Source organism: Astatotilapia calliptera, chromosome 16 (assembly GCF_900246225.1).
Source record: "Astatotilapia calliptera chromosome 16, fAstCal1.2, whole genome shotgun sequence".
NCBI lineage: Eukaryota > Metazoa > Chordata > Actinopteri > Cichliformes > Cichlidae > Astatotilapia > Astatotilapia calliptera.
In genome coordinates, this window is record NC_039317.1 from 13,233,760 (window position 1) to 13,259,416 (window position 25,657).

The 25,657-nt window shown below is 39.8% G+C and overlaps 1 protein-coding gene across 16 annotated transcripts in view; it reads right to left on the reverse strand.

Annotated features, from left to right (window-relative positions):
- mycbp2 (MYC binding protein 2) overlaps positions 1-22,509 on the reverse strand; it is a 63,080-nt gene extending 40,571 nt beyond the window's left edge. For 5 of the 16 annotated variants that reach the window (XM_026145394.1, XM_026145399.1, XM_026145401.1 and 2 more), the window contains exons 1-16: positions 21,712-22,508; positions 19,599-19,674; positions 12,769-12,984; positions 11,414-11,567; positions 11,017-11,213; positions 9,723-9,965; positions 9,306-9,377; positions 9,003-9,099; positions 8,833-8,906; positions 4,863-5,001; positions 4,565-4,641; positions 3,165-3,369; positions 2,900-3,064; positions 2,598-2,756; positions 2,260-2,464; positions 1,976-2,121 (exon numbers count right to left, since the gene is read on the reverse strand). In XM_026145394.1, coding sequence (XP_026001179.1) covers positions 1,976-2,121; positions 2,260-2,464; positions 2,598-2,756; positions 2,900-3,064; positions 3,165-3,369; positions 4,565-4,641; positions 4,863-5,001; positions 8,833-8,906; positions 9,003-9,099; positions 9,306-9,377; positions 9,723-9,965; positions 11,017-11,213; positions 11,414-11,567; positions 12,769-12,984; positions 19,599-19,674; positions 21,712-21,983 — 2,497 coding nt within the window. In that variant the 5' untranslated portion in view covers positions 21,984-22,508. Of the gene's footprint in view, positions 1-1,975; positions 2,122-2,259; positions 2,465-2,597; positions 2,757-2,899; positions 3,065-3,164; positions 3,370-4,564; positions 4,642-4,862; positions 5,002-8,832; positions 8,907-9,002; positions 9,100-9,305; positions 9,378-9,722; positions 9,966-11,016; positions 11,214-11,413; positions 11,568-12,768; positions 12,985-19,598; positions 19,675-21,711 lie in introns of all 16 variants that reach the window. The other 11 variants (XM_026145400.1, XM_026145398.1, XM_026145402.1 and 8 more) reach the window with 7 other exon arrangements.
- Between the last annotated feature and the right edge of the window lie 3,148 nt (positions 22,510-25,657).

Below are 25,657 nucleotides of genomic sequence, written 5' to 3' on the forward strand. Positions count from 1 at the left end.
GCCGTCCGCTTGTTTATTTTCCACATAAACCTTTCACAATAAAGCTCAAGATCCTGTTGAGACTTTTCAAAATAAACTGAATCACGTGAAAGAGTATGCAGCGTTTACGGATGAGAAGCAAAAAAAAAAAGAGCCGTCAGGTGCTAAAAAATAAACCTTAGACTCAAATGTTAGAACGGGCTTTTCCACGCATCACGCCGTGTAATAAATAATCACAAAGAAAACGGCGGCCATTATAACTTATGACTAAAAATGTATAGTTTCATGCATCTGTTAAAACACTGGACTCCAGGCACATGACGCCCAGCTGGAAACACTTCACGCAAGTCAAGCTGCCCGAGATTTACAGAATTTACAGAAAATGTTACAATTTTATGATTCATTTCGTCATCGGACGATAGATGTCTTATATCGGGATATGAGATTTTGGTCATATCGCACAGCCCTACTTATGATGTCCACTAAACCCAACTGTATAATCATCAAAATACATAGACCTGTGAACATTGGATCTTTCTCAGTTTGGGATTTATGGGCTTTATCTGTGTTTGCATTATTCCTCAAAAAGTAACCAGAAGCATTAAAAAACAAATAAATAAATAAAGCTATTGCACAATACAGGAAGAATGCAGCTAAACCAAAGCCATAGTATCACTAATGAGAAGAAGCAGTGGTCATCCACTGAGAGCAGACACTATGGATTGTAACTCTGGTCATCAAGAGAGAAAACGAACAATGCGAGGACACTGCATAACACCAGGCTCTATGGATGGTGTCAAAGTAGAGAAAAAATAAAAACAACAAGCTCCTTGCTATTTGGCAAAAAAAAAAAAAAATACAAGATTAAACTTTGCTAAAGAACGAGAAAAGAAATGCGATGTCTATTGAGAGCACACATTCTTCAGTCAGATGACATCAAGATAAATCTGCTCAGCTCAAATAAGACCACAACTACAACAGTCAATGCAATGACCAGCAGCGAAGCAGTGAGGTGGGAGTGCGATAATAAGGGGCAGCATGAGAGCTAAAGGTCTTGGGGAGAGAACATTTATAGATGGCAACCATAAATGCCTGTGGATATACTAAAATACTGGCTGACAAGATAGCACCCGGTCACCAGAACCCTTCCAGCATAACAACAATTCGAAGCACACTGCCAAAACCACACAAGAGGAGAAACTATCTCGCCTCACTCGAATCCAACAGAACACCTTTGGGGAGTCTTAAAGAGAAAAATGGAGCAACATAACCACTCTAGAAAAGAGCAGCTAAAACTATTTGTCTCTGAAGAGCAGATTTTTCTTTCCAGAAATTTTGTGCAAGAGCTGTGAAAAGCCATCATTCTAAAAAGTTGAACCTTTTGTTTCATAAAAAAGGAAGAACAACCTTACTGTAAAGCATTTACTGCAAAGTGAATCGTTTGATACTCTAGCAACACTGCACAGGCGTGTACTCACTTCTGTTATGTTGACAGAATTGCAGCCTCTAATTTAGAACTGCCAGACCAGAGGGTAGTGCTGTTATGCACCGCCATCCTCTGTATTTACCACGATTGGATGCCACAGAATAACCACATATACCTCTACTCTCAGCAGTCCATGTAACTTTGTGTTCTCCTGTTTATGCGGGAAATGTTATATCCTGCAGCTTAACAATGCTGCGTGCCACTGTTGCTCTCCCAAATGCAGGTGTAAACCATGCAGAGGACTTAAGGACTTCTTGGAAATGCCGTTTCTCTATTTCTCACTGTGATTGGCAGAGCAATTTCAGAACGACGAGATATGTGGCACACAGAGAGTCCTTTTTTTTTTTTAATCCTTACTTGAATATTTCATTGCCCACTCCCTTTGCACTTTTACACTCACATGAACCAAAATAGCATGGGCAGCTCTTTGGCTAGCTCCTTGCATTTGTCACTGCGCCAACACGATTAAAATCTGGGCTTTAATATGCTGGAAGATATCATTTAGCATACCTAACAACAGGTCCAATGGAATCATCTCCTTCACAGCGTCAAAGATGCCTCTCTGCCTGGCCTCCTGACCATCGAGCTCCCTGGCACAGGCTTTGCAACAGCCACACGCTGAGCAGCCAGACTCTCCAGATCCACAGCCACAGATACTGGTTCAAAGTAAACAAACAAAACAGATATTCATATCACTTTTTTTTTTTTTTAATGCAGTTAAAAAGATCCCATCAGTCACGAGTATTTTTTTGGTTCCTAAGAACACAGATGCTGTCCTGACATAAGTCTCTTACCCTCCCGGCACTCTGTCTGGTCGTCCACTACTGACACAACTGGCACCGTAGCCAGTGCAGTCTCCACACACTGTGCAAACCATGCACTGGTCCAATTTCCACTTGTGCATGCCTGGCTGGCACATCATGCTCTTCTCTTCTTTCTCCTCCAACTCATCCTCTAGGTCCTCATCCATGGCTGTGGCCATGTTCTCAACACCAAATGCTACAACAGATATGTCCACAAAAAAAGAAAATCATCAGATCGATCAGAATTTAAAACGGTACTTAAATGGAAAACTCAAATTGAGTGATTTTATTATGTTTATCTGTCTGTGTGTGTTTGTCCATCTTCTCACCTTTTCCTGCCTGGCTCATGGCTCCGGTGTCTCTACCACACTGGCCTTTGTTATTCACCCCAAACGTCCACACTTCACCGTTTTTGGTCAGAACACATGTGTGAGCCTTACCCATGGCAACCTGAGTTACAAAATGACCTTTGAGGTCTGTCACCTGACCTGTAGAGAGGAAAATAATATTGAATATAAAGATTTTAGAGAATGAGCAATTCTTTTGGACACAAATTTTAATTATTGTAGAGCGTTGATTAAACCAGACAAGGGAATGTTGAAATATCTATGCTCCGTTTCTGTCAACTCACAGGTGCTGTCACTGTATATAGCATCTTTGCCAAACATGTAGAGTTCTCCATCCTTGGTGACAATGCTGCTGCTGCCATTGTTGCATGCTGTGTACACGGCTGTCTTGGTCTCCAGTTTGATCATTTTCTTGGGCTTGTACGGCTTGGGCTGTCTACGACTTTTAGCTGAAAAAAAGAACACAACAGACATCACATTTAGCTTCTCAGCCAAGTTGGCTTTCATTCCGGTTTTAACAAGGTGAATGTTTGAAAACAGTCATCTCACTAGATTCTCCATCTTCCCCTTTGCTGGCAGACCCTGTGAAGAATACACTTCCATCTTCAGCCACTAGCAGCGCATGAGAGCCATCATGGCCGACTGAGAACTGGACAATCTTCGGAGATTTCGTAACGGGCAATTCCACCCATTTCCCTGCTGATGGGCCACCCTGTTTTATACCCAGACTCTGGTATTTTCCTGTATAGTAGATCTAAAATAAAACACAAGGAGACTCATTTAAACACATGCAAAAAGACTGAAAACAGTTTGGGTTTTAAAAGAAAATTTAAGATTACAAAATGTTAGTCTGAGGCTCTTATACTAAAGTTTGTTTGTGTGTATGCTGCCAATTCAAATACAAGAGCTTTTAGTCATATATGTAAAAGTCTGGTGTGGTATGCAAAAGAATTTTTATGACTCAGATTATCCAGCACTCACTTTGGAAACAACTCCACTACCTCCAGTAGCATTTGAGAGAACAGTAGCATGCATTAAGCATACCCAATCTGGGTCATGAGTTAAATGCTTATACTTTCTTATGGATAAAATTCATCTGTTCCCATTGTACCCATCCACTCTTGGTAATATGCAGATAAAACGTGTCGTGAGTTTAGGTCTCTACACAAAGGAATGTGTAACACACAACTATCCTAGACTGCTATCTACTGCAGAAGAGAAGCACACTGTGCCACACCTACAAAAAATAAAAAGGCACAAACAATCACACACCCAAACCACATTCATAGTTAGCATTCTCATCTTATTATACAAGAGAGTATTGTAAACCTCTGATCACTTAATTACTTGTATCGACAGTTTTGATAACACCTGTTGATTCTACTCTTATATAAATTCAAAAACTATAGGAAGCTTCTCTTCCAGTCTGCCTTGTTGTGCCTCCCTGAAGTTGCTGACATTGTACTGTAGGGCGAGACTCACTGCATAGCTGGCTGAAATACAGGAACGCCAGTTCAGAAGCTTTTTAGCTCAGCCTGCCTATAACCACTAATAAAGGCTGTGTCCTGACAGCACAAAAAAGGCAGACATTAAGACATAAAAACAACTCTGTAATTTTGTATTATTTAAAGATAATTTAGCTAAGAGGGCTAGCAAACATTTCCTAAACATAAAGGTCTGTCTTATTAGGCTTTTGTGCAGCTTGATGTTGGAAAATCTGACTAAGGCTAACTATGTACAGATGTTATAAACTGCAGGAATGTTAAATTGTACGATGGGCTTAATGCAGTCAAACAAGCAGGAACACAACTGAGTCCTTCCCCCACCACAGGTTCACCCTTCAAAGTGCCTGGTCTGTCATTGGCAAGACAAAAGCTCTTAAGCTCAGCAGCTGAAGCGCTTCCAACATTCATTTTTGTTAAACATTTCAGACACGCCACCAGTCTCACCTTTCCTGAGGCAGTTTTCATCAGAGCAAACTCCCTGCCTGCTCCAAGCAATGCTGCCTCTTCATCAAAGCCTGTGCCTGAGAGAAGAACATAGCATTTAGAGCCAAAAACACAAGGGGACAGGATTGGAAGTACTGTGCACCATTTTTTTTAAAAAAAAGAATCCCATTAAGTTATGAGCAATTTTTGACACATTTGCAACCTTGCAAACACAAGTATACTGCAGAATGCTTCCAGCAGGTATACAAAAGCATGTGAAGCTTTATTACACATATTATCTGTATTTTGCATCACTTACTGATGATGTGCAGATCCTTCTCGAGGTCAAAAAGAGAGATGCCACAAGCGTGCAGACATTTCCTTGCCAGCTTAAGCTGCAGTTCCTGCTGCAGGGCCGGGTCTGAACTCATAGTATAGATCCGTACTACAAAACCATCCTGCAGGAAAGAACACAGCTTAGCTTCATGGCAAAACACTGCAACAGTGTCACGTATGGTCCAGGCCCATTTAACAAAAGACACTTCTGTTTAGAGAAAATGCATCCCTGCTCCCATCATTACAATGGGTCACACCCAAAGTGAATAACTAATGAACTGCATGAAGAATCAATTACTCATTCATTACAACTTATTAGCTAGTCTGCTGACTTAGCCTCTGGGGATAACGGACAATATTTTGGGGGCTTTTAGTGTGGACATCTAGCCCAAAGCTTCTATCTCAATCTGCTCATCATTGTGTATATTAAAGCACATTCAATCACTCTTTTGCTTTTCATGATAGCTGTTTACATGTATGCAGCCAAAGCCCTCTCAAATAAAGTCAATAGATTTTGGACTACAAACAGAAAACAAAAAGTTTTAGGTGCAAAAAAATCTTGTCCATTCTTCACAGGTTCTACTTATTAATCAACTCAGAATTGTGTTTTATATATAAATTAGTGGAGAGAAGTACTGAAATCCCCTTCAGTGACAATATTAATAGCATGGTGTAGAGCGTGACACGCTGATTGATCACATTGATTCATGGCAGAGCGCAGGACATATGACTATGGCCGTGACGATTTACAGAAAAGAAAACAGTAAAAATGGGAAGACCTCGAGGAAATAATTATAAGATAACAGGGATATAACTGAGGGGTGGATGCTGGGACGTGGGACTATTCTGGTTTTCACTGCGTGGTGATAATGACAGACTCATCTAATGTGCTTTAATTTCCACAGAGCAGAGCATATGGGCCTCAAATCATTAAACTCCAACTATAGGTGGTTTAAGCTGCCAGCTGATCACTATAAATGCATATAGCTTCTGAGCCCCATGCAGTACTCCACCCCCTTTGATTAGTGTAGAAACAGCCTTGCTGCAATGGCAGATATATGGATTTCAGAGACTCCCCTCCCCCACTCACATTACAGAGTGCTTATGCAGATAACTGCTTGAGAGATTAAGCTCTCCAGAGAATACCCACATGTGGTGCCATTTGCCTCACTGCCACACACACATATACACAGCACACACAAACACAGCTGGGCCCCCTGTACGGCACAGCTGGTGATCAGCTGAGAGTCTTTTTGGAGTGAGGGAGGGACAGATGCCTCACTGGTCCAGTCAAGTTGAAAAGTTAACCTCATTTTAACTAACAAAAGGAAACGAAGCAGATAGCACTGTTAAGAAGGTAAGGATGTCATTGCACAAGTGCGTGTAAAAATGATTTGTCACTATGAGAATTCATACCAGCTGGTATGAAGTGGCCATCTTTCCCCATTCAATTCAAGTTTGACAATTCAAAAGAGAAGCAAAACAATTCTTTGTATAGCCCTTTTTCCATTTTTACCTACTTGGGGCGGCTTGGTACGGACTGACACAGGTTTTAAGGTTTTCCATTAAGTGGTAATATCTGGTAGGTACCAGTAGGGCTGCTCAATTAATCGAATTTTAATCACGATTACGATCTGGGCTTTCAACGATCATTAAAAATGACTGAGCCGATTATTAGCCCCTCCCTCATTTATCCGCGACACCTTAAAGGCCGTCTGTGAAAATATTGTCGGGCATAAACCGGTCCGTGGCGCAAAAAAGGGTGGAGACCGCTGATTAAGAGGACCCGAGGGAAGCCCGGAAAGCTAAGCAGAAGTTATTTGGAGAGGAGAGTGACTGCCGTTGGTTGAAAAGAGAGTTTAAAAAAAAAAAAAAAAAAAAAAAACTTCAGTGGTGTTGCACACTATTTTATATTATTTTTTTAAAGTTATTGTTAACCCTTTAAAGCCGGTCAGAGCAGCACGCTCCGTTTTGCGTAACTATTTTTAAATCCCTGTAGAACCTGAACCGTGTAAGCTAGCGCAATAATTTGTTTTGCATATGAAACCGGAGGAGTTGTACTTACATCTGATGCCATCAGCTTGTCCTCGGTCACGGTTTCGTTCCACATATAGCTTTGCAAAAATTGCATAAAAAGCGCTTGCAGGAACAAAAACATAATATTCCAGAAACACGCTTTGCCATTACTATCAGCTGTTCGTAACACTTCCCACAGTGAAATTATGCACCTGCTGTTTTCTTTGCAAATTTGCATCATAGGATTGTTTTTTGTTTTTCCTGCAGTATATAAAAATTGCTGTATCTCCAAAATAAAACTATGAAGACACTCAAAATAAATTTCCTGTGGTGGGAAACTATTTTTTTGCAACTTTATTGTATTTAAAGTTTTGAGGGATAAACCTCTTAAATTTCTCCAAGTAGAAATATATGTAAACAAAACAAAAACGATTTTCAATTTTTTTTGTAGTTTATTGCACTTTTTTGCAATTTATGTAATTACTATGGACTTAATGCATACATATTATTAAAATATGGGCTATAACAGTTGTATTGATGTATAGCAACTTGAAATGCTCCCACAAATGGCACTACAGCATGTAAAAAAAATAATAATATAAGCTCTGGTGGACTTGGTTCTATGGTAGGTCTTAAAGGGTTAAATAAATATCGTCAAATAATCGTGATCTCAATTTCAGTGAAAATAATCGTGATTATCATTTTTGCCATAATCGAGCAGCCCTAGGTACCAGGTACTTTTTTTAGTACCTGAAAGCGATCCGAAAATGTGACGTCAGACTGATCAGCACATCTACCATTGCCTTGATGTCTGCTTTTGTTGTAGCGTTCATGTCACATACAAATTATGTCACGGGATGCTTGGCTGTGTTGTTATAACGACCCCACACACTTAGGTTGTACTCTATTGCAATGGAAAACACACTGAGCCGATCCAAGTAGGTACTAATGGAAGACGTGCTTTTCTGAGCGAATCAGCGACTTGTTTTTTGAATCTGGGAACTTCATGGTCCAAGCGTGGTACTCCACTGGTAATCCATAGATGCTATGCAGAGCAAACCAAACAACATATACCGTCCACAGCAGCCACCGTTTTTTTGCTTCTCTTAATGTATTCTTGATATCTGATCGCACGCCATAGCGAACACTGCTGTTTTTCCGTTTGCAAATGTTTCAACTAATTTTCAGTCAGCCTACATATAGCATCCTCACTGCTGGCCTCTGCATTGGTTGAATTCCTTAATCCTGCTTTCTGCAGAGCCTAAAAGCTATGCAAATGGCTATAAATGCAGGGCCATAAATCCAGCAGTTGCTTCTGTTGTCAACAGCAAGTTTCTTGATGCTTCCTGTGTAGTCATCAGATGAGTAGGGCAAGACTTCCTGTTCCATCTGCCAGTCACCGTTAATGAAAGCAGATAACTTTCAAAGGCTTAAAGCTAAATCGTTGTTTGACAGATGATTTCACAACTGCATTTAGGCGAAATACGCTGCCTCTCTGCCTTGCCATGTTAATGGACAATCTAAGCCTGTTCAAACATGATTTGTCTATTGACCATGGACTATAAGCAAACTACAAATGGAAACCAGATAGCTTCCTGCACCGAAAGCCTTTTACCTTGCCTATAGATTTATATTAATGTGAATAAATTTGCAACTATCTTAATTCAAAATTCAAAACTACAATTTCATTAGAATTAAAAAGAAAGTGGGTGCATAATAAAGCCAGCTCTCTCCCCTGTGTTTACAGCAGACTCAGCAGTACAGATGCACAGCTAGCTTCTTCAGGGTTTAGTTAAACATGCAGGAAAAACATATATTTTGCATACTGAATCAGTTTCAGTTTAAGTTCACCACATTCTTCTAAGAGTCTAAAAAAGATGAAGTGTGTTACTGTAAAACTGAATACTGATGGGCTTTAGCAGGAACACTAAACTTACATCTTTGCAGGCTGCAATCTGGTTAATATATTCTCCATCAGTGAAGATGATGTTCTGTCCATCTGAATGCTGACCTGCAAAATTCAATGTGATGGTTAATATACCTGATATTTTGTTCACTGAAAATTTAATGCCTAATTGAGGTGTTTAAATACAAGTCAATAAATCACCTGGCATTGCAACCGTCCCCTCATGCTCCAGAGTCTCAGGGTTGATCTTCAGGGCCGACATACTGTGGTTACTTGTGTCCCGATACAACAAATACCCCTGAAGACAAAACACAGATGATCAATGAAGTCAATGACTAGCTCCAATCGTGTTTATATACACACACACACACGTGTATACGTACATATATACACACATGTGTATATAAATACGTACATACACGTACACATATTTCAACGTTTTCTTTATTCTTATTCAACAAAATGTAAGAAAAATGTGTACATGTCAATATTTGCATTACTCACCTGAGCAAAGCCCAGCCAGGATCTTTTCTCCTTTCGGTTTCTGATTCGAGACGTGGAGTTGTACACGTGGCCCTGTGAGGAATTGAATACACACGAGAAGACAAAAACTAACAGTTACAAGCCTTAAATAAAGTCATACAAAACAAAAAAGGTTTATTTGATGAATAATGAAAATGATCTTAATTTTCACTTTTAAAGCACTGCTGTAAAAAAGTTGGAAGAAAAACCATGTTGCTCCAAACAAATTTTTTTTCCATAAACTGGGTATTTTTAAAAAAAATAAAACATTTTGAAGTTTTTTGAAGCCAAGTCATTTTCTGACGCTGCAGAAAGCTTTTGAAAAATTCAAGCAATATAACTGCACAAAGCTGATATGCAGCTCTTGCTATCAGCTGATATGCAGCTCTTGCTACGCACCCTGACAGTGCCGCTGTATCCAGAGCCCACTTTGTAGAGTCCATCCTTGCAGAGCAAATACAGGAAGGAACCATCAGTCTGCAGGAGGCAGCGCTCATCTTCATCAATGGTCACCTCCTTCAGGACCCACTTGTTCATCAAGGCTGCACGTTTGATGCCATTTCCAAACCAATCCTGGATCTGAATCTTTCCCACCAGAACAGCCTGTACACTCCTCTGTAACGCGTTCAGTATGGTGGGAACCTGGTGAGATTTAGGAAGACAAGAAGGAAAACTTGCAGTTTCCTGTACATTTTTTTGTCTGTGGCATTTTCACACAATCTCCCATGGCAGCCATTACACATACTTCTGATCTTACTGTTAACACAAAAGCAAACAAACACAAAAGAAAAAAAGAAACGGAACATAGACAGGCGCAGACCCACATTTCCCAAAAAGCCTGACTGCCATTGTGATGATTCATAATCCAGTTAATACATAAAAGATAAGCAAAGAAGGGGAAAAAACAAATACAAACACAGCCCAGTGTTTATATAGGATAAAATGTGTGAGCCTACAAGTCCCCGCTATGCCACAATCACATGTGGAAATTGCATCCAAATGCAGAAAAAGGAGAAGTATGTTTTCAGTCACAAACCCTTTCCACTTATTAGCACTTGCTGTTCAACTTGGCAAAGAATTCGAAAGAACAGCTTGGTATAGAGCAGAGGAAATAAAAAAAACATTGCAAAAGACAAGCTATGGACAGAAGCAAACAGAAGAATGAGTAATTGGCGGAAGAATGCAGTCAGGGTAAAATAATCAAACCGGAGATCAGAGCAGCCTGACATTTTCCAAAACTCAATTTGTGCTGTCCAGACACTGCCCTGAGACTCCCTGCACTGAGAAACGCATGGAGCCAGGTTCCTTTATCCACTTCAGCATGCACTTTGGTAATCAAAAACATGTTTACCAATATGGAGCACATGAGAGAAGGGTTACATGTTCTGGTGGAAAATGTTTAGAAACTGAAAAGATCATATTCAACGGATTCCAGCTTGTGCTTAACCAAAGAGGATCACATAAATGTCTACTTCCAAGACATCTGACTGAGATTTAAACAGATAATCATTTAAATATTGTGAAATCTCAGAATGTACTTGTTCTAGAAACGCATAACAAAAAAGTACAAAGACTAGGGTGGACTGACACTCTTCTTACATTGTCTTTGATTTCGAAAATGAATCATAGACATGTAAAAAGAGTTAAGACACACATGTACAATCAGTCAAATTTGTTTGAATTAGTTGCTTACCTGTATTGTCTGGCAGGCATGACTGCCATTATTTGTAAGAATGGCAGAAACTGCCTGGAGGATCTTCCCCGTGTCTCCCCAGGCCACCACCAGACTGAAGAGGCAGGCACAGGACAGCGCAGTGATGGCCTGTCCCGTTGGGTCATTGGGTCCTGTGCTCCGAACCGTGGTCTCCAACAACAACTGGAAAAGAGACTCTGGCAAAGCAAAACAAATGGTTGGAAGGTTGGCCATTTGAGGAAACAATTAAAGTGTAATATGTAAAGATGGCTGAACAAAGTAATAACGACAAACGTTATATATTTGGTAGATTCAACATAAAAATAAGCATTTTATACTTCAAATACAATATGCTAATTACATTGGAATGCATTAGACAGTACACATACTGCTTTACCTAACACATCAGGTGGCTCAGTCTGGAAGCCCTCAGGCTGTTGTCCCTGCAGCATGTCCAGCAAGGCCTGCAGGCTACGCAGGCACAGCAGAGGGTGAGAGAACCGAGTCTCTTTTATCAGCTCAAAAACCCCACACAGGCCAATGCCAATGATCTGCAGATGCACCAAAGGAACACGGTTTCTATGAGCTAATCAACAACGCACTCCAAGTTAAATTGCTTTCTTTTATATATTTTAAAACAAACAGATGAGCATGCCCTAAAAGGTTTGAAGTGGATGTTTACAGTCAATGCCACTACATCTGATCAGGGCCCCACAGCATGCAGAGGACTACGAAGGACTTAGATTTTGTATAATGACAGACCTACTTGGCTATGTGGAGAAGAGTGGAAGGCATTCAGCATTCCCCTCTCAGAATTGCTTGTTAGTGAATCACATAATGATTCAAATGTCCTTTCATGTCTCATTGAAGAACTTGTTTTGTGAAAGCTTAAAATCAGTGTAACGAATATAGTATAATGGATTTTTTTTTTTTAATGTACAGGAGGATACAAATGGCACAGCACGAAAAAATAATGGAAAATTGCAAAACACATAATATTTTTAAAAAGACTTTCAAGATTTTTGTAGCTGAGACTTCACTGACGCTTACGATCACAGTGTTTGTTAGCCACCGTTATTGAGCTAAAATTAAAGATCAAATTGGCAAATATATCAATACCAATCATTTCATAGGTATCAGTGATAAAACAACATTTATCTTAACAAAACTGATTAGTCAGGATTATTTTTAAACAATGAAGTGTGAAACAAAGAGTGAAAGATCACTAGATCGGGACCAGAAGGAGACAAATCCCTGAGAGGATTGCATCGTGATGGGGATCTGGTTTTTAAAAATAAATAAAAATAATAGTAATAAAAAAAAAAAGTCAAATCCAAAAATGCTGTGAACGAGGGAGCAGCAGCACTCAGTATTCATAAGATGCAAGTATTTTCATTGAGCAAAAATTTTCTGTCATGCAGATTTAGAAAGCTAATTTAGACAGTTTTATTAGAAATCAAACTGTAAAATTTGCTCCCAGGTGTAAATGTCAGCCCGGCAACAGCAGGGGCACAGAGTGAATTTATTTTTCTAACAGGCACACGGAGAAAAGGACATAGTTGGGGAAGCCTCACAGGATTTGGGGTGGGGGTTGTTTGAAATCTCTGGTAACACAAACCTCAATTATGACAATAAAAACAATAAGCCCTAAAGGATCTCACAGATCCATCAAAAGAATACGCTGGCTCGCTTTAGTAGGAAGTGCAGCTAACAACAACATAAGCAGCTGATATTGCTCTTCCTTGCTTGTACCTTTGGCAGCTTCACGGCTGGTTCGCGGTACTCCTCCTCCTCCTCGCTGTCTGAGTCGCCGCTCTGTACCGAGCTCCTGGAGGCCAGCGCCAGGGAGGCCTCTCTTTGCTGCCAGTCCAGCACACAGTGCCGCACGTTGCAGTAGACATTGAATGCAGAAGGGTTGCTGTGTAGCTTGATGTCTGGCACGCAGAGTGCTCCATCTAGACTCTCGGCCTGTGTGGAAACAAGAGTGAGGAGGGTCGGTTAGAAAATCCTCATTATAAACCACATTTATAAACTGTAACATCAATATTTATAGTAAAATTCAATACACTTTGGTACAGTAAAATAACTGCTGTACATTGACAAGTAGGTAATCCATTCCTCCTTTGTGTACCTCATGACTCAGTTACTTTAGAAGGAATTTAATTTGGCCCACTGACGATACCCTCCCCACTTCTAAAGCACATTGCCTACTGACCACAACAAATGAGGTAAGAATCCCTCAGAGAAAATCTCCCGAAATCTACACCTCAGGGACTCTGTGCAGATGTTTTCTGTTACATGCAAGTTGAAACAAAATTATATAACCAAAATAAATTGGGAGTGTAAGACGTCTGCTGAACACCATATTTACACGGTTAGTTCCATCACTGTCCTCTCACGTGGTGACTGTGAAAATAAAGAACTCTTCATTCTGCTTCAGACTCCTAAGGACACTTGCTTTGTACAGACTAGGCGAGCGTTTCCCAATTTCAAGAACCGCTCAAGACCATTTTCGCGGTTGCAAAATTAATTACACAATATTCTGAATAAACAGTGCGCAAACGTGTCCTTTAGTCCACTTAGTTCGAGCTGAACTTAAAAGTTAAACTGAAAAAATGCTTAAGGATGTCTTTGCAACAAAAAAGGTGGTGAAATTAAAGTTTTAAAAGGCACTCAAGAGAAAATAAGCTGGCATGGCCAAGTTATTTCTAAAAAAATAAATAAAAAGATAATAATAAACGTAAATCATCACTGTTGTGCAGTGAGGTGAGAAATTTAAAGCAGATAATTCTTCAATTAAAAATATTTTTAAAAATCCTCATTATGTTACACAATTATAATTAAAAGGTTCAATTATTAACACTGAACAGGCAAACAGTCTACAATCTCTACCCATGCCTACTGGGATTAGAAACAAAAAGACATTTTAGAGAAGTCTTGCTGATGGTGCCTCTTGCATGTTGTTTAATTGTGTTACACTAAGTGCTGTTTGTAATATCAAGTCAGCCATCACTGATGTAAACGAGTTGGACCAGTCAACAGGGAGAATTTGCATCCTAATCATTACATCAAAGATTAAGGACTCCAATCCAAATAATCACTGGAGAAACTACAGCTCACAGAGAAACTTGATAAACTAACTGATAAGCTTTCACCATCCCACCAAGCAAAGCATTTTGATCTACAGTCCTGAGGCAACCTCTAGAGAATCACATTGATCGATTGTCCCTCTCTCCCAGTGTTGCACTTTTGGCATCACCGTCACAGAGGGTGATGTCATCTATTTGGGAAGAAAGGTCATTCATTTTCAGCTCAAATCAGCCTCCAGCCCTCATCTAACACTTATGTCTCCTGCTTTCCTACCTAGCCTCTTGTGACCAAGTGACTGTGCAGTATTTACAAAGGAGCACATTGTCTGCACGGAGCACTTAAAGCCTTTTTGAACACAGAAGACTGTAACAACCCATGAAGCAAGGAAAATATGATTTCTGAGGAGATAAAGTAAAAACCGAAGGGTAAGGTACATCAAAATCCTGCAAGCTGAAGCTGTGGGTTTAATGCAAGAAGCTCAGCAGTTTTGGCCCGTCTCTACAAGAACTGGATACCAAGACATTTATTGTTTGATTAATATTTATACAATTTTTTTTGTGTCTTGCTTCCAAACCGTTCAAGCTTCAACCCTATATTAATAAGCATGAAGACATTATTAGACTAGATGGTCATCTGATTAAATGTAATTCAAAGATTTGGAGTTAATGCTAGATAAAAGAAACCAAAATCTTTAGTGCAAAGAGGTACTTAAATTACAACATAAAGTCGTACCTACGGTTTGTTACTTTATAAATGTTCTTAAATACAAAAAAGAAGGGGAAAAAAAATCTGGTTATATCATGTATCAATTATGTGAATAAAAATGATTTATATGATCAAAACAATACGTTCTGATCGCTATAGACATGTCTCCATCTACATAAAGCAATTGCAGTAGCTTTTATTTAATTTTTAACTGTTACTTCTGCAGCTCATCTCTGTATGACAGCACTAGGCTTTGAGACATATTTGAAGTAGCAGCCAAACTCAATATTGTGGGTTCACATGCAGCACACTTCACCAAAATAGCTTTTTACACCATCACTACAAGAGCCGCAGCAGTATAATGATAAATTAAATTTTTCAGGAGCATTACTCATCATTTCATGCCATTTGAGAGAGCAGTGTGGAGAGCACCATCATGGAGAGTGGTATAGAATTTCCATATATGTTTGCAATACATTAGCAGTCCTAAGCTACTGCAACCAACCCTTTACTGAGCAACAAGAAGTCATGGACCACAGATGAAAGATAAATTGAAGACAAGATATCCTGACTTTTAGTCCATAGCATCATGAATTGCCTAACAGATGTACTCTAAAACAAGTTCAAACCAAACCCCAGTCAGCCTAGCAACTGTCTGTTTTAACTCAAGCTTTTTAACTCAAGAATCTGTACGTGCTAAAAGGTGGCCTTTGATGTAGCATTTGATCAGAAAGACAGAAAAAATAAAATAAGCTGTGAATTTTAAACCAGCTTATGTGTCCACCATCAGTTACCATGGTGATCTAGCCAGATTAAGTGAGAGCTATCTTCAGCTACTTCCAACAATGTAAACTCTGACATGAAGTTCAGCATACCTTGCTAACCCATTAATCAGGTTTTATACCATGTCCCTGGTCTTTTGACAGATCACCTCTGTCTGCTAGACATCCAAGCCTACCTACCAGTGATTTACATTTGTGATTAGGGTGAAATGTCTCAATCAGCGATTTATGCAGGACGCATTAACAAAAGAAATATCAACTCTCTAGGACTGCACTAACTTTATAATCAGACAGAGGTGCCTCCACTACACATGTTAAATTGAATGTGTGGTGCTATACTTGCTGATCATTGTCATCATGTTTTCTGGCTTTGTCCTGCAGTTTCTTCCTATTGGTTGCACATAGTATCATAAATAAGATCAATCATCAGTTCAAAGAGCATCTTTGATTTGAGGTATTTAGTTCTGTCAGCACATTCCCCAAAGAAGGAAATGAGCAATGATGCTTCAGCCTACAATATTTATTAAAAATAAAAATAAAAATGAATTTGCAGAATTGCTTTTGTTCAATTTTGAGGAAGTCAAACAGGAAATCTCTAGATAGACTTTCTACAAAAATCTGTGATTAAGATTGATATAGACTTTTTTGTAATAAACAGATCAGTGATGGGAAACAGCCTCAAAATTCAACATTTAAAGAACTTTGCTATAATTATATTTATGATGATATAGAAAATACTGGACAAGATTTTATCGATTACTGAAGCTTGCACGGCAGTAGCATTTATTAGTCCAAATGAAATGAAGGCCATCTTCCAGCCTTCTTTTCCAATGAGCCACTGTCATTGAGGACAGAGTACCTCATTCAAAATCTGAATCTACTGCTTCAAAGTGCCAGCAGCATTACAGAGAAATAGTAGTGACACAGCATTATATGCAGTGTCACAGAATAAGTCAAATGTAATGTAGGCACAAAAGTAGTAAGATAGCATCTTAACATTTTATTTTAACCATGACTAAAGTGACATCTCCTTGTAACCATTCAAGAACTGCGCAATACTGTCACATATTAAAACTGACAAATATTTTCCACCTGGTTTTTTCTTGGTTCCAGCTTTTAATTGCAAAAGCCCTCCTTTTCCACCACACAACCATGTCATTAGTTTCCATCCACGTTTGCTCTTCCTTTTGACAGGAGCGCTCCAGCAACGCTTGATTGAGTCACTAGTTTACTTTTAGGTCAATCACCAGTTCATCCCCCCCTTTTACATCCCTTCAGAGCCTGGATATACTGAACTGTGTGTTTTTGACTTAAGTGGTCAAACAAGTTTGTTGTTTTCACCTTTAGCTAGAAAAGCTTTATTGTATATTTGGCAAAATACTGCGCTTTATTGAAGGGCATGCCTTCTTTTTTCTTTTTAGGTACTAAATTGTCACTCGAGGTTGATGCACTGCTCTCATTCTCAGACATGTCTGGGATTGTGTTGTCATCCTGCCTAGGGAATTATTACTTTGCTCTGATAACACCTTATAACCTCCTTTGTTTTTAACCAGTATTAACCCAAATAATATGGCCCAGCTACCCACACCTACTGGTGACATTTGATCACTTCCTTTCCATTTTGATACTTTATGCACATTAATGTGCTGTGGTATTTATTTCTTCTTCGTTTGTTGAAATGCGTGCAGAAACAGAGACACTATTGATTATATTTGCCACGTCATTCGTCAAAATTATTTCACATTTCCCATGTATCAAAACATTCATACAGTTACAATGTCAAAAAGTAGTTCAAATACAGGAAGTGGTCACATTTATTTAGTGCGGCAACTAAAGTACATGCAATTGAGGACTGGGACAAACACATTAACTCTCAACAGTCCCCAGACTTTATTTCCTTCACATTCATTCATTCATTCATTCATTCATTTTTTAAATGAATTCAATCCAGGTTTTAGATGCCTAACCTTCCCCAGCACTTGCATTATTTCACAAACCACCTGAGAAAGCTGGAAATAGTTTGCAGATGCAACGGTCTGAATATTCTGAACTGGAAATGTGCTCTTTATGGACATTTCCAAACTGTATCTCGCAAGTGCAGAATAGTTGTATATGAATATAACCTTAGGATATATTATTTAGATGTGATGTTTTAGGCATTCCTTTCTTTGAAATCATTAAAGTATTACTTACACAAAAAAAGAACTGTTGCAAGAACACTACATCACCTGTGGTGTGTGACACAGGTAGGGGAGTTCCTAGTGTACAAAGACAGCATCACATTATCTGCCATAGCATGACTAATTTAGAAAGCCCTCACATCTCTTAAATCCACTGAATGAAATGTCTCATGCTCACTGCCCGTGTTTGTCTTTAATAAGACATTAATATACAAGTTTGACAGTATTCGTTTCAATGTATTACTTTGCACGATTATGTTGGTATTATAATGACAGTTTTTCTAAATGGCACAGAAAACACATTTCACTTTACACAAGACATTACATCATCCTCTTCATTAGGATGATAAGTGTTTATGCTCTGGCTTTATGCTCACTCTACTTTCATGTTTGTAAGCACAGAAGCAGACAGGGAGGGGGGAGAGAAAAGCTTTCAAACCACGCTCTTGTCTGACTACACGAGTGTCAGAGGCGTGAAAGAGCAAGAGTGAGCACAACACATACAAATAGAGCACGACTGCCAGAGTAAGAGCCCACATTTTTATGCCTCCCTGGCAGCCAGCCTTGCCTACCACACAGAATATCTTATAGCGTTGTGAGCAATTCAACCTGAGCTGACTCGGCCACTCTACGCCGGATTGCTTGTCTGGAACACTTGAGGAGAAAGATGACGAAAGAAGTCCAAGTAAAGCCTCTTTTCTCTTCTGCTATTATCATGTTAATCTCTGTTGCTTATGCCTGTAAGCTCCTCAAAAACATAATTTTTAAAAAAAGTCTAAGAAATATACAAGAAATCATGAAAGGAGACCAAGCTATCAAACATGAGAAAAAATTAATTAAAAAATAATAATAATAACATGAGACATAATCAAAGGTGACTGTGCTTATTGCAGATTTTGTTATTAGGTCTCACTGAGTTTCACACCTTTTTTTTTTTTTTTTTTTTTAAGGAGTGACCTGGCCAAGAGGGCAGCAAAAATTGTTACAAACAAAAACCACAAAAACCAAGAGTTGGACAACTTTACAACTGCGTGAAGAAAATGCAGTTTTTATGCAATAAAAAGTTAACTTAAGTCGAGTTAACTGGGACTGAACAGCACCAAAGGCAGACTGCAGGAACTCATGGTTTTGTAGGACAAAAAAAGATGAGCAGTCCAAGGTCAAAATGTATAAATCTTAGGATTTGTTAACAAATGCTGGCCCTGCAAGGTCTCCACCTGAAAGAGAAACACAACAGCATCATCTGATGCAGGCTAGAATCCCTCTTTGGAAGGAGGAGACTGAAGCAGGAAACAGTTGCCGTGGAGATGTGGAACACATTAGGTTGCTCGGCAACAGGCCATCATGAACAAGTCAGAGCCACTCCCATGTGTCTCTCATTCCGCCTATCCACCACGTCAGCTTCTTGTGTGGACGGGCTTACTGACGCCCGATCGGCCCCGACTTAACGAAAAACAATGTTTGTGCCAAATACCCTCCAGACAACACAGGAGCTAATCTCGCCTTTAATCTCATCCTTAATCTGTTCAATTCGTTCAATAGAGTCAAGCCAGCTAAAAAGACATACCAACACATTTGCAAACATGGCAGTTACAAATAAAACTGATGTTTTCATTCACACGAGGAGAGAAATTTAAATACATAAAGTATGTGTTATGCTTATTAAATATTTTAAGGAGCACTGAGAGGGTTATGAGTGATTATTTCCTACTACTTTTTACAGAGTAGTAGCAATGTGAATTAAGGATTTACAAGTACAGCAAAGGTTGTCCAAGTCAAAGTTTAATATTGCCTAACAGCTTTTAGACATTGAAGTGCCTCTTACCTTTGTTCTTGATTTGACTTTTGACTTGACCTTCTGTCGCCTTTTAAGTTTCTTCTTACTCAATGCCTTCTTTCCCCTGGAAGCAAACAGTGATCCGTTAGTTTTGCAAAACTGTGCTCTTTTTAAGCAAAAACTCTGGACTTCTTGTTAACATTCAAACGATGTAGAAGCTTGCTCAAGCTATCATCCAAAGGTGGAAGTGTAAAAATGAAATGTGCACAACTGGATCACTTTATTTTTAAAGCAAAGGTCAACATTGTACTTAAAGAGACAGCACATAGTAACACTTCAGACATGAGGGAAGGTAAACAATTCTTCTTCATGCAAGGTTTCAAACTATTTCAATGTCAAAATCTTAAATTCTTTCTAACGTCCCACACAACTGTGTCGATTTCATTTTTGTTTCACTCTGCAGAGCGAGCAAAGAGATCTATAAGCACAGTTCATCTTGCTTAACCGCCATAAGTGCATCAGGAAATTCACATTCACTGTTGCCTCTCATATCAAACCTTCCCAAAATAGGCACTAGTTTGTTACTGCAGAAATTCCCCTTTGATGCCTTTGAGCTGTCACTGAAATCTGTTTTGCAGTGACTTTTTGTGGCCAGTCTCTCTTACAAATCCACCTGTCAATAAGATGTAATACGAAGCTAGAAATAGAAACGCCACTAAAATTAGTCACCACAGTTACTCACTACAAAAAAGCATAAAATATTTACAGGTTTTAAGTGTCCTATTTTTTTTTTACTTAATAGCATAGCTGAATATTGCTTTCCAGCACCATACAAATAGCATGATATCAGGTCTCAATCAAGGCTGATCCAGATACTCCTTTTTAGCAACTTTCTCCAAAGAGCTTCCAAAACAGGCCAACTGAGCATGCCTATGACTTTTTAAATAAGCAACTTCTTAAATAAGCACTTTTTAAATAAACATCTGGTGGCAGATGTTAGTTGAAAAGGACATGAGCAACCAACTAGACAGACTGAGGATTTTCTTCTGCCTGCTCCTTCATATACACCAATTAATTCAACATTTGTTTATAAAAACAGAGTAGCGTTCAGCATTATGTTGGTCCTTGGTTAAAGCAACCATTGTACACACTGAGAACAGCAATTGGATTTGTGAGGGGAGGATGCAGCGATGATCCAGCTATTCAGTCTACAACCTGACTTACTAGAATGACGTAAGTGTATTACCCGCTTATGCTAGAACAGCAAATGAGTTCAGCAAATTCCCCACACATCCTCACCCAAACACGGCTCACGTTTCAAACAAGTGTGAGCACAGTAGCAATAAGCAGTTAATGTTTTGTGTTTGTTTCTTTATTTGTTTGTCGTTTATTTTTTAAATACACAGCAAGCCAAAGTCAGCCTCGTGACTTTTTTTCCTCTCCCTTTAACCGGTTTAAGTTAAGATAACCTGGTGAAAGGTCGGATGCTCCCAATAGCTAGCTCACAATGACGCCGTTGGGCCTAATTAGACACACAACACCACAACTTGGCCGGTGACAATGAAGTAAAATGACAGTTTAATAAATAAATACATAAGTAAACAAATATATTACACAAGTGGGGCGCATGTTTGCATTTAGCCGGATCGCACCTCACTCAAAACATCACAAACTACTCCCATGACAGCTAGCCGGCTAGCTCGTTTTGGACGCGAACCCACCCCACAGAGAGGTTTTTCGCTAGTGGACATGTCTCGAGTAGAAAAAGCTTGCGTTTTAGTCACAGTGTGTCAGTTCATAGCCGAAGCAGTTTGCACCGGGAATGCAAAGCCCTCGCATCAGGGTGAACTAACGTAACGTTAGCTTAGATGGCTCCCATAAGCTAAGGAAGTCGAAGTCAAAATTGCTACCTAGCAAGCTAACCCGCAAACAAATTATGGAGTTCCTGAAATACTACCCGTAGTTAAAACACGCGCTTGTGTGACAAAAAATGAGATGCAACCAGAACCATATATAATAAGAAATATACGTGGAAGTTAGCTCATTGGTATTGACTGACGCACCACTGAGCAAGGGTTACTCTTAGCTTCGTTAGCCTGGTTAGCCCTACGAATGACAGCCCAGCCTCCGCGATATTTTTGATTTCATTTTATCCGCTCACCTTCCTTGATTTATCCCTTGCTCTTTATCGTTGATGGCGGTGGTATAAATCCGTCTGTATCTCTCCGCCAGGGCTCGTCCTGAGAGTAAAAGCTGGTACCGAGTCCGACAATCCGACTGGACTCCGGGTGTCGGGCAAGAACCCATCCCCGAACCGACGGTGGAGAGGTCGGCTCCTGCTCCAGAAATGACCCTGACACCCAGCCCCATCGACGGCGATAAGGAGGGCAGAATCCCACCACCGGCGGCCGCTGCCGCAGCAGCACACATCATCGTTTTGCAGAACAATGCATATATATGTATATATCACACAAAAGATATCACAGCCAAATAATCTCTAGCCATCAGACGCAATCCACGTGTCGATGTATCCGCCACACGTCACATCATTTGTCCGCTACGAACTGCGAAAAAACAACAACGAGCATCCACGGTCCTCAGCGGTTATAAGCGCAAATTGTAGCCAATCTGGTGGTGCAGCTAAAAACCCAGTGTAGTCTTGCGATCCGGCCGCAGCGTCAACACGGTGCTCGACTCCAAGGATGATCCTCTCAAATCATAACTGAAATTTCTCGCGAAAAAGCAGAAACGAAAGCATTCATTTAGAAAAATCGCATTGTCGAGTTTCGTTTTTTGCTTCGTTTCTTGAATATTTCTTGACCCCGGAGAGGCAGCACCCTCAGTTGGGCTGCCATCTTAGCTCCATCATCCCTCCCCTCCCTGGCCGAGCCTTGCGTCGCCAGCATGCCGGGATATTTTCATACGTCTGAACCGAGCGATGCTATCATTGATTTAGCTGATCAATTACTTCTCTGTTTACACAATCGCTGCAAATGCGTAGTTCACTTTTCTTTTTTACATCAGATAAATAATCGTCGAGGCTAAGGACGGCCTCATAGATCAAAGGCAAATCCGCAGGGCTATTTTTTGAACACTGTGCACAGTTGGATTGTGGACATTTAAATTGTAGAAGTCAATACAGCAAGGGCCCCTCCCAGGTTGATCTAAAATTGGCACACACAAATACACAGATGGATTGCTCTTGGAATCGTTGTCCGCAATAAGAGTGGCCTTTAAAAACAGAGTTGCATATTTTTAAAACTGCTTTGATTTTTTTTTTTTTTTTTTTGCGTGCTGCACTATTCCATTTAGCATTGCTCCATTTACACAGTGAACCCTGTGTAGCTGTGAACCCTGCCCTTTGATCTACCTTCTTGAACTTCTCCTTAGCTGGCACCAGGACTGCAGTTATCGATCTGCCGTCCCTCTTAATTGATCTTCACCGTGCTGCTGTGGGGGGATTATTCACTGAGTGTGGTTGTTTTATCTTCTCATTACTGCCTCAGAGTAAAGCTGCACATTACCGAAGTGCGTCAGCTATGCATTACCCAGATTGCGATGGTGATGGCGATATTTTAAAGGGTGACACAGGGGTGCAGGGGAGCTCCAGGGAGAGAGATAAAAAAGAAAAAGAAAAAAGGAGAAACACTGTGTTGGGTAACATCAAAATGGAAGCAAAGGCCAAAAAAACACCCTACTGCAGTATAAGGTGGAAAAGGAAACAGGTGTTTATACTTTCATGTATGATATAGCAACGGATGATGCAATTAGCAGGTCATGTTTCAAACATGCTTCGCTGCATTCCCTTTAAATGTCTGTGCATGTGGAGGGGTGATGCATTTATTTAGGGAGAGAGAGCGAGAAAGAATGACAAAGGGGTACACAGGCCCTAGTGGTGCTTTATTGGCTGCACAGTATTGCAGTGGCCCAATGACAAGAGAGAGGTAGGTCTACTGTCTCTTCTCATAGCAACCGAGAAAGCATCCAGAGATTATCAGTGTCAGAGTGCCAGCATGCATCTGCCATGACAAAACCTGAAGAATTGTGTTCTCACAGCTGTCATGTGAAATATTAGAAGTGAAAAGCAGCTCTCTTGAAGTGCATCATAGCAGTTGTAATGGTCTCTACGTGGCAGGATATGAAAAGAGCATGATTCGGTATTGAAGATGCAGTCGCATCCAGAGGCTGCTCCCTTATTAACCCCTGGTTTTCTCAGCTCTGGCCAGTTACAGTAAATATAGGGAGGAGGGGGAGGGATGCCTGGGCAGAGTAGAAGTCCATATAGGACACAAACATGAGCAGAGCTGACAGAGACGATATCCAGCCGCCTCAGACACACACACACACACACACACACACACACACACACACACACACACACACACACACACACACACACACACACACACACACACACACACACATAGGAGATGGGGCTACTATTAGAGTCTAAGTAGGTTGTTAGGTTTTACGTTTTAACTCTGATCTCTTTATATCATAGTGTCTCAGCAGCATCATCAGTATTGACCTGACATAATGTGCCTTGACAAAATCAACTATATGGATAGAACTATGTCAGCCTTCATTCATCCTGGGAAATGAAATGTGGTGTTTAAAGTTCAAGCAATTAGTTTCAAACGTGCCTAATCTTTTTCAAGCATCTGTCGTATTTTGTTTCTTTTCATTCATTGAGAATATTAACGATCTAAAACCTAGTAGGACTGTGTTTCTAATGGCAGCTAATGACTCCTAATGTGTTTCTCTACATGACTGGAGAGGAAATTAATTGGTTCCTCGCACACATCGATGTGCCTCATTTATGCTTGAATGAAAGTGCTGATGTTGACTCAAACCTCTTATGTTCAAATTGCTCGGATTAGAGTGAAATGCATTCACTGCATTATTATATGATTTTTTTCCGATTGAATTTCTTCTAAATAGTGCAGTTGTTGCACGTTACAAAATTCAAGAGACCTGTGACACTTTGTTACTAAAGGGGCAGCTGAAAGTAGCTTCTGCATTTATCTGTTTGGTATTGACAGTCATATTTACAACTAACTCTTTCAGTCATCTTGATAGCACAGGTTATATTTATTCTTTTCTTCTGACTCACTAACAGTAAATCTTAAGGACATGTTTCGCCTTGAGCAACTTGTCTCACATTTATATATTTCCACGTAGCTAAGCAACCTGGAAAATAATTTCTATCATTATAGCTCTAGCGCCACCCAGTGTTGATCTTTTACTTAAACGTTGTAAAGACTGCAAAGAGAGCAGAGACATCTCGAACTCTAAGGAAATTAATCTGAGGGTTCTCAAGCTGCTCATTAATATGCAGACAAGTTAGTTAAAGACAAATCATAATCATAGCTGAGAGGGTATTTCCTTCAAAAATGTGTCTTTTAAAATCTTTGCTTCAGACTGCTTTAACCTTTAATTCAGGTCTGGATAGCCTGCATTCCTCTCGTACTGTCGCTGTTACTAGGAGGATTTCACCTATCAGTATTGTGTTGTCACACCCATGGATGTTATGCACCTTTCATACCTATGACCATTCAAGAGACGGCACTCCCAATAATCAAGCTCACACACAGACAGTGTGACATTCATGCTTCAAGACTGACTGTCACTTGACATTCTTAAGCATCGGTCTGAGACCTCCCAAATCTGTCATTGAGCAAGTCAGCTATGTCAGTTTGGCTGGCAGAACACATTATTTAATCAGCTGAATTACATATCAGAAGAAATCTTGTTCAAAGTCTAAATGTTTAAGGCAACAGAAACAGCTAATCAATCATCAGTAGCCAAGCTGCTTTGTGACCAGGCCTCAAAGGCATAAGGTCTGAGTTTGGGTTGTTGTGAAATTTTATTGGACCTCAGTGATGTTAGATAACAAGTACCTTTATTACTATACACGTGTAAAGTATCCACTCCCATCCAAAGTGCTATAAATTCAAGGAAATGTTGATACATGGTTATATAGCGGGGTAATCTTTTTACTCAGAGGTTCAAACACAAGACCTGTGGGGAGACTCCAATTCAATGAAGGAGGGCACCAGTTTTGAAATTTTAACTGTACTTTTGGTTTTACAGCTTTTGTTACTGAT